Source organism: Zingiber officinale, chromosome 8A (genome assembly GCF_018446385.1).
Source record: "Zingiber officinale cultivar Zhangliang chromosome 8A, Zo_v1.1, whole genome shotgun sequence".
NCBI classification, from domain to species: Eukaryota; Viridiplantae; Streptophyta; class Magnoliopsida; order Zingiberales; family Zingiberaceae; genus Zingiber; species Zingiber officinale.
In genome coordinates, this window is record NC_056000.1 from 121,800 (window position 1) to 134,746 (window position 12,947).

The 12,947-nt window shown below is 32.4% G+C and overlaps 1 protein-coding gene across 1 annotated transcript; it reads right to left on the reverse strand.

Moving 5' to 3' along the window:
• Nucleotides 1-1,089: 1,089 nt before the first annotated feature.
• On the reverse strand, nt 1,090-9,283 carry LOC122011708 (traB domain-containing protein-like). The gene is made up of 9 exons (XM_042568076.1): nt 8,710-9,283; nt 8,209-8,256; nt 8,043-8,102; nt 6,696-6,782; nt 6,503-6,607; nt 5,919-6,032; nt 2,799-2,899; nt 1,935-2,046; nt 1,090-1,407 (listed from the first exon to the last, which is right to left on the reverse strand). The coding sequence occupies exons 1-9, from the start codon at nt 9,241-9,243 to the stop codon at nt 1,285-1,287; spliced, it is 1,284 nt and encodes a 427-aa protein (XP_042424010.1). The 5' UTR covers nt 9,244-9,283; the 3' UTR covers nt 1,090-1,284.
• Between the last annotated feature and the right edge of the window lie 3,664 nt (nt 9,284-12,947).

Sequence of the window (12,947 nt, forward strand, 5' to 3'; positions counted from 1 at the left end):
TTTTTTGATTCGAATTTATATACCCTTTTTACTAACATATCAACATAGATCATTATTTAAAAATCATCAATTATTTAAATTAAATAAAATTTTTATTGATAATTCTAAAGAAATAATTAAAATCTAGGTCCTCCCAACCAAACATACCAGTTTGATTTGCTGCGGCTCCGTGCGTGGCAGCGCCCATATGCACATATGGATTGACTGTCGCATGGGCATCGGGCCTTAGGTGATTTATCCATGAGATGCCAAGGTATTTTATATATACTAGTGATCATGCACAATATATCTCGTGTATAATATAATTCATTGAAATCACATTGACTTTTTATAATGAAATTATGTTAATTAAAATATTTTATTATTAAAATATTAAAATAGAGTTATTAGGATAAAGTATCTTATTTTTGAAAATCTAAATTATTTGAATTTTTAAAAATCTCAATTGTTTGAATTTTCAAACTTCTCTATGAAAAAAATTAACTTAATTTAATATTATATTTATCTTAATAAAAAAATTAAGAAAAATATATTTTTTAATTTTATCGGTCTAAAATATTTATAGAAGTTTATTTTAAAATATTTATAGAAGTTTATTTTATTATAATATTGTCAATTCTAAGATGTAGGACTAAAAAGAACTATATTTTTTATATAAACAATCAGATAAAATTAATGATGAGAAAAATTCATAATAATATGTCACAGCTAAATCTCGAACTCTAGATCACTAATTGTTTAACTTATGGAAATACTAATAAATCTTGAAATTATTTTTAATGTAAATAGAAAAATAAATATTAATCTAAATTTATTTTAAACTTAACCAAAGTTAGTAAAGAGAGGAGATTTTTAATAAAATAATAAAATAATAAGATTTTACATATTTGACATGAGTCAGATATTTATAAGTCCTCGAGCGTTAAACCCGCATGAAAGTGAGATGTTAATGCTTATAAATAAAATTTATAAATAATTTTATTGGTAAACGTATTTAAAGCCGGTTGTAAATGTGCTAGTTTCTTTGTTCAAATATATAAAAAATATCACACGATATTAGGTTCAATTCAACAAGCTTTAAGTCGAGACTAAAAGCTAAAATTAGTTAATCTCATTAAAAATTTCGAAGTGAAGGCTGCAGAAACTTCAGAATAATGAAACGATAACAAGTACCAACAACTTTAATCTGATCCTATCGAAACTAATAATAATAATAACAAATTTAAAACAAAAGCACCTTTTCATCCTAAATTAGGAATTGACTTGTGTGTTGAATTCCAAGGATCATCTCTTAGCAAGAAGATAAACACCAGCAGCTATTCCAGTCAATCCAACTGCAACAGATGCTAGAATTGTTTTTCTTGTTGGTCCTGCACTTCGTACTGGAACTTCCAGAAGATGCTTCATCTACAAAATCAAACATGAGATATGATTCAGGGAGTAAAATTCGTTTATCTATGACACTAAAAATATACTGATATTGGATTTGACACTTTAGACACAATATCTTTATTTTTGACCACATGTAAAAAATATTAAAGAAAAAAATAGCCTATGACAACAACAAATTAGCAATAATGTAGGATACTTTTCAAATCACAATAGATATGAAACCTACTAGACCTTTGCGTAAAGCAATTTGACCTCTCAGATTTGCCAGAGAAGGTTCATAGTACAAGAATTCAGCTGATATGCACTAGACTAGGTTTTCACTCGCCCGGACTAGACTGAGTACAGCCAATTGAGTGCCCAGCTCCCACTGGTCTAGAGAAGTTGTGCACAAATGAGAACAGTTCGGACTGCTACTCCTTCCTCGTGTCAAGCATCCAACAGTCCACACCACAGGTGTATTTTTTTTTTTTTTGCTCGTAACACAAAAAAACTTTGGAACCACAAAGAAAATGGATCAAGCGGAATATGAAAAATGAGTAAACCTCAATGGGCTGTTTCCAGTTCTTCTTTATTCCAGCTAAATGTCCTTTGCCGACAACTGCAACAACTGAAGAGTGCTCTCTTGCAACCTTTAGTAAGGTGGAGGACATGTACCTGTACATACAAAGTACACATAAATCAAAGAACATCCTGTGTATGCAGCTTGTTCCATAAATAAAACCTTAGTTATTGATTAAGTTAAATCACACACAGCTATGTGTTGACCAAGGTTTAAAATTTTGAATTGTGCCTGTGCTACAATTTCGGTCTCTAACCATAAACCATATTATTTCAGAATCATATTGTGGATTGGTAATTTTTTAACTTTCAAATATAGGTGTATACTACTTTAAAAAAATTATTTTAATGTATACTACCATAAACCAAAAACCAAAGGATACTGGGCTTGTGGGTTGGCCGCCGCATGCACTTTCTGATTTACCCTGATGGCCGGTGAGAAACTTCCGTGGGGCCGGGCCGGTGACCCCTGGGATAGTCAATGAGTCTAATTGGGATTATTATTTCGATGTGACCTCACACCGAAACAATATTTTCCAGCCATGCCAAACGGCACTGTGACGTACTTTAAACTGTAGCGTTAACAACAACAACAAATAATAATAATAATAATAATAATAATAAGTAACAGGATAATGAGGGTTAAAATATGTTGATGATTACTGCAGATTTTAGAGACAACTTCAAAAGGAAATAAAGCAGGAACCTTCATTGCTAAATTTGAAACAGCGGAATCAGAAATTAATGCTTGTATCTCTCTCTCATGAATAAGAGTGCCCATAGTGAAATAAAGAATAAACCTTCATTGCAAAATAGGGAACATAATTGAATCAGAAATTGATGCTTACATATCTCTTTCATGAAGAAGAGTGTCCATTAGAGTTGGGAATGCCTTGCTCATTTCTTGGATTACAAGAGTTAGCATGTCAACATTATCCATGTCCTTCAGCTGAAAAAGACTAGATTTTTGTTAGAGTGTATACTAAAAGCCTAGCTTTTGGTATAAACATTTATCTAGAAATAAAAATCACATTGGTCAAATGTCTACATTTATGATAAATGTAGTTTCTCAATTAATTTATATTGTAGATAACATGGTGTGTGGTGTCACACACAGAAGATCATGTTATCGGTTCCTTATAAATTATAAACAGTAGCTCACGACTAAGATGGAAAGGAACAAACCATTGGAAGGTCGTAGTGTAATTAGGTGTTAGTTTATCTTAACTATATAATTACACTAGTACACTTAGAGTGTATTGAGTAGGACCATATGAGGTCGTTCTTTTTATACTGACTTTATAAAGGAACAAAGACCTCAGTTATTATGGAAGTGTGTGCTCTTAATCCTAATATAATAACAAGCACATATATTTGATATTTATTTCTTTAATTTATCAATGGGTGAGATTTAGTTCGATGAATCAATAAGCCCGATAAGTTGGAAATGATATCACTTATAGTGTGTTGTTGATTATAGAAGGAAACTGTGTCCTAGTGATACTAGGTTGATAATGTCCTCAAGAGGAGCTCATAAGAATTGTCATGTTAAACCTGCAGGTGGACTTAGACACGATAATAAGGTTGAGTGGTACTACTCTTGGACTAAGAAATTAATTAAATGAGTTGTCAGAACTCACTTAATTAGTGGACATTCGATATCTTAAACACGGAGACTAACACACTCATAAGAAGGAGCCCAAAATGTAATTTGGGATTGGTGCGGTAGTTCAATAATGATTCTAGTGGAATGATTATTATTGATAAAATTAAGTTGTGTGTTGGGCGAACACGGATGCTTAATTTTATCGGAGACCAAACCAATTCCTCCTCTCGGTCCCTATCGTAGCCTCTTATTTATAGAGTTCTATACCCACCTATACCCACCTTCTATACCACTAATAGGGGGCCGGCCAAGCTAGCTTTCGGCCCTAGCTTGAACCCAAGCTAGTGGGGGCCGGCCAAATTAAATTTAAAAGGGATTTTAATTTTAGTTTTTATTATGTGGAAGAAATAATTTATTAAAGAGAATTAAAATTAAAATATCTCTCTTGTAAAAGATCTACAAAAGATTAAAGAAATAGGTTAAATCTCTTTCCTTATTTGTAGATTGAAGAGTTATTTTATTTTCTCTTTAAAAATTATCCACATGTTGATAAAATTAAAATTATAGAAATTTCCTTTTATCAACCATGAAGAGATTTTTAAAGAGAAATTTTATTTTTAAAATTTCCGGAAACAAATTAGGAAGTTTTAATTGTTGATTAAAACTTGTCCAATTTGCTCTCCAATGATGTGGCCGGCCATTGAACTTTAATTTGGAAAATTTGTTTTATTTTTCTAAATTAAATCATGTCAAGGAAATTGAGGAAATTTTATTGTAATTAAATTTCCTAATTTGCCTAGGCCAAGGAATATAAAAGAAGGTGTGAGGGTGCCTTGAGAGACAACCTCTATTGTTTTCTCTCCCTCTTTTCCTGTGTTGTGGCCCATCTCTTCTCTTTTCCTGTGTTGTGGCCGGCCAATCTCTTCTCTTCTTCCTCTTGGTGTTGAGGCCATCATCATCTCTTAGAGCTTGGTTGGTGTTTTTCTTCTTCCTTGGTGGAGCTTTCTTGTTTTGGCTGAACCTAGCTAGGAGGAGAAGAAGGTGCTTGGTGGTTTCTCATCTCGGAAGATCGTTGCCCACACAACGTCCGAGGTTAGAAGAGGAATACGGTAGAAGATCAGGAGGTTTTTCTACAAGGTATAACTAGTAATTTTTCTTTCCGCATCATACTAGTTATTTATGGAAATAATACCAAATACAAGAGGCTTACGTTCTAGTATTTCGAATATGTTTTTCGAAGTTGTGTTCTTTTGTTTTCTTTCTTTTCCTTGTGATTTGATTGTTCTCTTTGGTTAACCTAAAGTTATTTTAGGAAATTAAATATTAGCTTTCTATTAAAGGTTTTGTCTAGTCGGTGGTGGTTGCTCCCATATCCAAGAAGGTCATGTGCCTCGCCACGTCAGTACTGGGAACCTTTTATGGAAATTAATATTTAATGGAATTAATAACTTAAGGAGACTTGGGTCGAACGTGTTAAGTTCCGCAGGAGATCCAAGTCAAAACCTAAAAGAACAAATAGATTAAGTTTTGGATCAAACGTGTTAAGTTCCGCAGGCGATCCAAAATTTAATTTAAAAGAACACATGGTAGCTAGGAAAAGGTTCAGACCTTTGTACAAAATTTTTGTACAGTGGAACCTCTAGGTTTTCCGAGTAGCAACCAACAATTTTATTGTAGGATCATTATCTAATGTAAGTTTCACTATACCAACATTTCTATAAAACTACAATGAGGTGCCAGTTATTGAAAGAGTATTGAGCTTATCTATTGCATAGCAAGCTAGAGGTTGCCAAAGTCACTGATTGAGTAAATACACTAAAATTTTGGTGGTTAAGAAATATAACAACCCTACCCTGATATAGCATGTTAAACTTCACTTGCTGACTCCTTATCTCCAAATGGGCATGTTAGAACGGAGACCAATCCATGCTTTTTTCTTAACAGTACAAATAATGACAACAAAACCAGTGAAATATGAAGACACATGATGTGTAATGATATTTTTCCATTTATGGCATAAAGAGCATAATGAATTGTTAAAGAATATATAGATGTTCATGTCATAAATTTTCTTAGGAAAAAGAATAACAATTTTGATATCACTTTGATCATTGGAAGCTTTTGGTGGCATCTCCCATATGCAACAATATTCCTACCAGCCATGTGGAAGTATGAAATGAGTAAAGGCATGCTGACATCTTATGTCCAATCATTCTTTAGAGTTCATCGAGGAATATATAAGAATTCTAGTTCTTCTTTGGCAAAAGGTATCAAGTTATGTCCAAGCAGTTTAAAGTTCATCAAGAATGGCAAAATAGCAAAAATAGCAAAGATAAAGGCCAACAAACAAAGGACAACTTACCATCTTATTTAGTTCATCAGTACTTGGTAAAAATACTGTCTGAAAAAGTATGTTGAACAAGAATTTAGTTCTAGCCCATAATGACATCTTGCCCCAAGTTCTTTTTAAGGTAATCTGCACAAATTGTTAAAAAAAAAAGTCAATCAGAAAAGAATGTGTGATTAGTTGATGCTGGATGTATTCTAAATTTTTTATATGTTCAAAAAATGGAAACACTAATAATTCTCATTAAAGTTATATGCCAAGTTGTGATAAGCAGAAGATTAGTAGCAGCCAGTTGGCAAGTAAACAAACTTTATGAATATACACAACTGCAACAATCTTGCTTAAAGAAACCAACATGTATAAGATTATCCAATACAGAAAAGAATTTAGAAATATACACAGTTTAAAAAATCGCTTGATGACGGCTAAGACATCAGAGATTAGACAAGGTATAGCAGTTTCAACCTCATCCTTGGGATAACAGAAACATAGAGAATGGCATAATTAATTGCATGGCACAGATCAATTGTCAAACAACCAAAGATCTAAACTGCAGCAATAAGTATTAGGTAGGTTTATCGAGAGAAGATATAATGTACATGAACAGGACGGTCACCCAGAATAATTTTGCCTCCATAACCCATTGTTTCTTCATATGCTATTCGGAACTCAGCTCCTGGAAGAACTTCTAGTTTATGAGCAACCTAAAATGAAAAGCATCTGATGTTAAGTCCAAACGTCATATAAACAATAAATTATACAAACTGCAAGCAAAGTAAGGAAGGGTCATGCCTTGGCTAGAAACCAGCTGTACAGAATTCCAAAAGTATTCATCTTTTTTTTCTTCCACATGTCAATCATTTCACTCATAGTTGGAACCTAAGGAGGATGAAAGGAAAGTAACATCATATCAAGATATACCCGGTATTGTTAAAGAACTCTAAGGTGCCATGTTGCTATGTGCTTGATGCTGCTCTGGGTGGTTCAAGGTGATTGTATGTACACACACAGATTTTCAATGAGAACTCATTTTATTTTTTATTTTAAAAAAAAACACTTATATCAAACCTAAATCTGAATTGGAAATATTTGAGCATCAAAAAATGATCATCAAATTCACAGTTCACAACATCAAACAGAGTCATATTCTTGAACTTACAATGCCTAATTAGTAGACACATCAACTACTCATCAACCATCACCATCCTTTGTTTTTTCCCCCTTTTTTCATAAAACAGTTTTAATTTGATAGTGAGTGATCTTTTTCTTTTCGCCAACAGTGTGCTTGACCACCTATTGACTAAAAGCAGGCGGTCACCCGGGTGTTGCAACTAATGATGCCAGTGTAGAAGGTAAAGATGCTTGGACATCACCTTGACAGATGCCTAGGCGAGCCCCCTAGCTCCTTTTAGTAGCACTGGAAATACCCTTAATTCTTATTGACTTTATTTGTAACTCATGGTCTCATATGAAATAAACTTAACCAGCATTCTGGAACACACACATGTCATAGAATTCAAAGTATATCATCACTGAAGCTGGAATGTTAGTCTGTCATAGAAAATAATTTGGATACAAACTTAGTACTTATTCCACTTTTTTCCCAAAGCACAAGGGAATGTCTTCCCTCCATTTTTTTCACTACATGCTGTATTTTTCAGACATCTTCCCTGAAAGAAGTACGTTATGGAAGTCAGAGAATCAAGAATAGCCATGCATTTCATCTAAAATCACGTAATAATGCTACAGTCCTGCAGTCCTGCTTATTTAGGAAATATTGGACATTGATTCAGGAAGAAGAAAAGTGCTCAATGAAGAACCTCAAAAGATAAGGCGCTTACATAAACTTCTGAAATCCAAAGGTGGTTATTAAACAAAAGGCATCCTACAAAATCTGATAGGAGAAAAGATTCTCTCATCCCTTTCTACAAGAAATTTAGAATTACATATGCATCCGAAGGATTAACAAGAGCATGAGTTAGAAGACCTTATGAAAGCTCGATTACAATAACAATATCGAAGCATAGTTTGAAGTAAAAGCATGAATTCAAACATATCATCTCTGCTGGTAAAAATGAATTATGAAATAAGTGACCACCAAAACACTGATTCAAGAAATTACAGGGAACAATACAACACCTGAAAATTTTGGGGCGCCAAAATGGCAACCCGGCTTGCACACAATTCCAGGAAAACAACCTACATTGATAAGACATACATAAACTTTCAAATTATTCTCTAAAGCAGGCTGCTAGCTTGCTAACACGATCAATTAAATAAATTTGATGGTTCAAGGGAGAATCACCTGAGGCTTCAAGCAACTGATGATGGCTTGAACTTCTTTGCAAGACTCCTATATTGTAACAGGAAAGGAGAATGGGATATAAGTTACTTCGTATTAGACAAATCAAATAACTAATGATAAAAGTTGTCACAAGTTGAATCATCAATAGGAAAGGCTAGCTATATTAAATGAGCATAGTAAAATTTATAATGTGCATGGTGAAAATTGATATTTGAATAGTAGCTATGGAGTATATTTGGCAATCGAGGCATAGAGAGATAAATCGGTCCAACGTAAAGCATCAAGCAGTAATTCAATCAAACCTTTATTTTTTTTTCTTTCATTCTTTTAATCTACCTGTGATTCTTCTCTCCCTAATTCATCAAAAACTACGCCTTGACAAAAACTAAAACAAGTGTTTTTAAACAAACGTTGATTTTGAATATAATCTAATGTATTATCATAAAAGAGAAGAAAATCCACTGAAATTGAAATCTTTTGAATATGCCTATTAGAGCAAACCTGAGAAACATGGGCGGTTCCGACGAGGTACACATCGCAGGATCCACCTTCGGCCGACGACTCGCACTCCAAGAACACCACGCCTTTCGCCAATTTCTCCGGTAACACTCTTTTCTCCGCTGTCTCAGAACCCTCCTGCTCTCCCAATCGCAGGCCACTCGCATCTGGCTCCACCTCGGAGGATCGCCCTTCCGCGGCCCCGGGAAGGAGATCAGAGTCGAACGTCTCGGATCGTTCCGATTCCAAATAGAGCGCCGCCTCGTTGGACGAAGATTTGGAGACGTGAACGTAGTCGTCGACGCCGAAAGGATCCGACCCCGCAGAGGCGGATCCGGCGGGATCCATCGGAGGGCGGAGACAGTAGCTGGAAGTACAGAACGAAGCGGAGAAGCGGGGAGGAGGGCGAGGACCAATTGACAGGAGACGTCGCAGAGGAGGAAGGTACCGAGTTAAGCCATGGCGAGGGCACCGGATCGGTGGCACGAGGAGCGACTCGGCCGAGTTGAGGAGGCGGACTCGTGCGGAAGTGAACATAAGCCGCTTCGCTTACGAGTCACCTGTCTCGCTTCGATCTTTAATTCTTTATATTTACTGATTCGGTTCAATGGATCGCACGGAAAATTATATTAAACCGGTTTGGGACTAGCCCAGTGGCCCCCAGTCCGATCAGGGAGTGGAGTATAATTATTGTCCAACATTTTAAAATTAATAATGTAGATTATTTGGCAAAGCGACATTATAATGTTTTAAAATATCTCTCCAAATAATTTTAGAAAATATTTTTTGGGTAATCAGATATTTAGCTCTTCTTGGAACTGACAAATTAGAAAATGACTTCATTAAACCAATTTTTAGACAATATTTGGTTTATACCCTTATGTATTTCTGATTTTGACGTTGCCAAACTAAGCTTGGAGTGGCAAAGCATGGGATATATCAGTTCATAAGACATGATTTATTCCAACATAACTTATGTTGGAATAAACATAATTTGGTAGATTTAATTTGAGTATAATGATCAAACATAAGTTAGATTTATTCTAAACAAACAATTTAAATTGGGAAAACTAAAAATTATCTACTAAGTTATGTCATCAAACTACTCGGTAAATAATATATCATACTGACCAGGAGCGTAGCCAGGATTTTCGATTAGAAGGGACAATTTTCAAAAATTCATGAAACGAGGAAGGAATAACTTACAACTCTTGGAAGAACATTGATTTTGAGAAAAATAGAGAAGATAAAATAGAGGGGAAGAAGTAAAAAAAGGAGAACTTTACTTTCTTTATTAGCAACCTTGACTAGTTTTGGTGAGCTCGGCAATAACACAAAGAGAGCAAAGTAAGACAAGACATGACTATTTTGTCGTGTCAATAAAATCCTAAAAAATACCAGAAGAGGAAGAAGATAGGAGGTTGATGGCTGCAATTGATCTTGTTGCTAGAAGAGGACAGCAATTGGTGTTACATTTCTTGCTTGTTGGAGAAGAGAAAGGAGAAGAAAAAAAAAGCTTTTGTGCTTTAGAAGAGGAGAGGAAAAAATTGTAGGTTTTCTAATGTTGGAGAAGAGAAGGAGAAGAAGCAAACGAGGAAGAAGAGGCAAAAAAATAAAAGAGAGGAATGGACGAAGAGGTGACATACGATACAGTTAGGATGTAACATTTATAGGGAGAAGAGGGAGAGAAAAAAAATAAAAGGTTTGGTCCAAAATATCCTAATTCTTTTTAAATCATTTGAACTCGTTTAAACATTAAACTTGGTTAGGTCATAACTCAACTTCAAATCAATTCTAGTTTGAACCAACATAATACTTATCTCCATATCTACTTGTTGAATTTAGTTCAAACTCGATTCAATTTTAATTTAGCTTCCTTACTTTGTGCCCTACGATTTAGTTCATCCGTTTATTATTATATATTTTATTTTTAAAATTTAATACTTAACATTTCAAATCGTAATATTTCCTCGTAGAAGTGTACCAATGGATAATTTAGATTATGAACTTTCTAAATATGTGATCATTTTAATTTTTTGCATTGAATGATGATGAATTAACTATTCAAAGTGATTATATATATATATATATATATATATATATATATATATATTATTTTTTAATAAAATATAAAAGGGGTGATCGTGCCCCCTCTCCTTAAGGTGGCTACACCTCTGATACTGACATTATTTTTCTATTTTTTTGCAGATGATTATATTGATAAAATTTAATATAATTTTAATATAAATTATTTAACAAAAGAATATATTCCTTTCGCCGTAATGTACGAGTAGATGCATAAAATGAAAATTTCAAGGTAGGGGATCCCAATGAAAATTCTTTATTATTCAAGTTATGAGAAAAATCCTCAATCACATAGTTCCCATATTAAAAAAAAAAAAAGATTGGGAGCGCTGGGCCTTTTGCCATCATATACAAAAAATATATTGTTTTCACTCCCGTTTTGTTTGCTTCAATTCCTTTATATTTTTTAATCATTACCTAATCAACCTTTATATTTTTTAATTACAAAAAAATTTAAAAATAAGGATCATTCTTTTAAAATTCAATACTTTAAATCAGAATTACATATATTTTATATCAAATTAAGCACAATTTTTTTTCATTTAATATAATTCCTCCTAAATTCAACATTATTTAATAAGAATTTATTATATTTTTCATCAATTTACTATTAAAAAAAATCTAGTATATTTTTTATTCAATTGAGATGGAAAAAATTATATTCAATTTGATAGAAAATATATTAAATTTTAATTTAATATGTAGAATTTAAGATGAATTCATTTTTGGATTTTTTTTATCTATAAATTAGGAGGAACAATTAGATAAATTAATATCTATCTAATTAGTATAATAGTAGAGAGTGGAAATAGTTTTTTTGGACGTACAAAGATTTAAATTGTAATGAAGGATGACATGTAAATTTTTTCTAATATTTGAGTGTTATATCATAGCTTTCACTATTAATATATGGGAAAATTTACTTAGCAGCCCCCATTAGCAAACACAAGTTTGCATGTACTCTTCATTGGAAAAAATCTTTCTTTTCACTCCCTAGTCTAATATACTTACCTAATTGCCCCTGATATTTTAAGTATAAAAAGTCTAAAAATAAGTATAAATCCTCTTAAATTCAGTACAATTAAACTAGAATCTAGTATATTTTCTATCAAATTGAGTACGATTCTTTTTCTACCTCAATTGGATGAAAAATATACTAGATTTTCTTTAAATGGTACTCAATTAGATGTAAAATATACTAGATTTTCTTTAAATGATATTCAATTGGATGAAAAATATACTATATTTTTTTCAAATGGTACTGAATTTAGGAAGAATTATATTAAATAGGAAAAAAATCGTACTCAATTTAATAGAAAATATACTCGATTCTAGTTTAAAATACTGAATTTAATAGGAATTATACCTAAAATATATGAAGGTCAATTTTAATTAAAAATATATTCGAATATATTATATTTTCTTTAAATGATACTCAATTGGATAGAAAGTATACTAGATTTTCTTTAAATTATACTCATTTTTGGACCTTTTGTACTAAAAAAATCTGAGGGGCAATTAGGTCACAATATTTGCATGAGGGAGTTGAAGCAAATAAAACTTTACATGCAGGGAGTGGAAACAAAATTTTTTATAAGTGGGGATTACATGCAAAATTCAAGTTCTGATTGGAAATTTTTCTCTACTTTACTCTTAATATATGAGTGTTATAATTATCTGAATGATATTACAAATTAAGATAGATGGGTGTTCAATTCTTGTAATGAGGTTAATAAATTTTATATAAATAAATAGATAATGAGACCCATTAGTGTTAAAATAAATATGTTAATAATAAAAATATTAATATAATGAACATGTGATATATTATTTAAAAATATATAGATGTCCTTATACTTATTTAGAGTTATTAAAATACTTTTTAAAAAAAATAATTTAAGTTAGTTTCATTGGCTATCCCTAGATGATTGATTCGAGTTCACATAAATTTTTCATTGATCATCAGAATAAATCGAGAAGCGCACATGATGACCAATCCAAAAATCCAGTATTCTTTGATTACGTCCTTCATTTAGAAAAAAATTTCTATAAATACGCTATAATTAAGGTTCGAATCGTGAATATTTAGATGACAATCTGAATATCCTACTGCGACACAACCCTAGGGATTATTAAAATACCTTCTAAACATTATG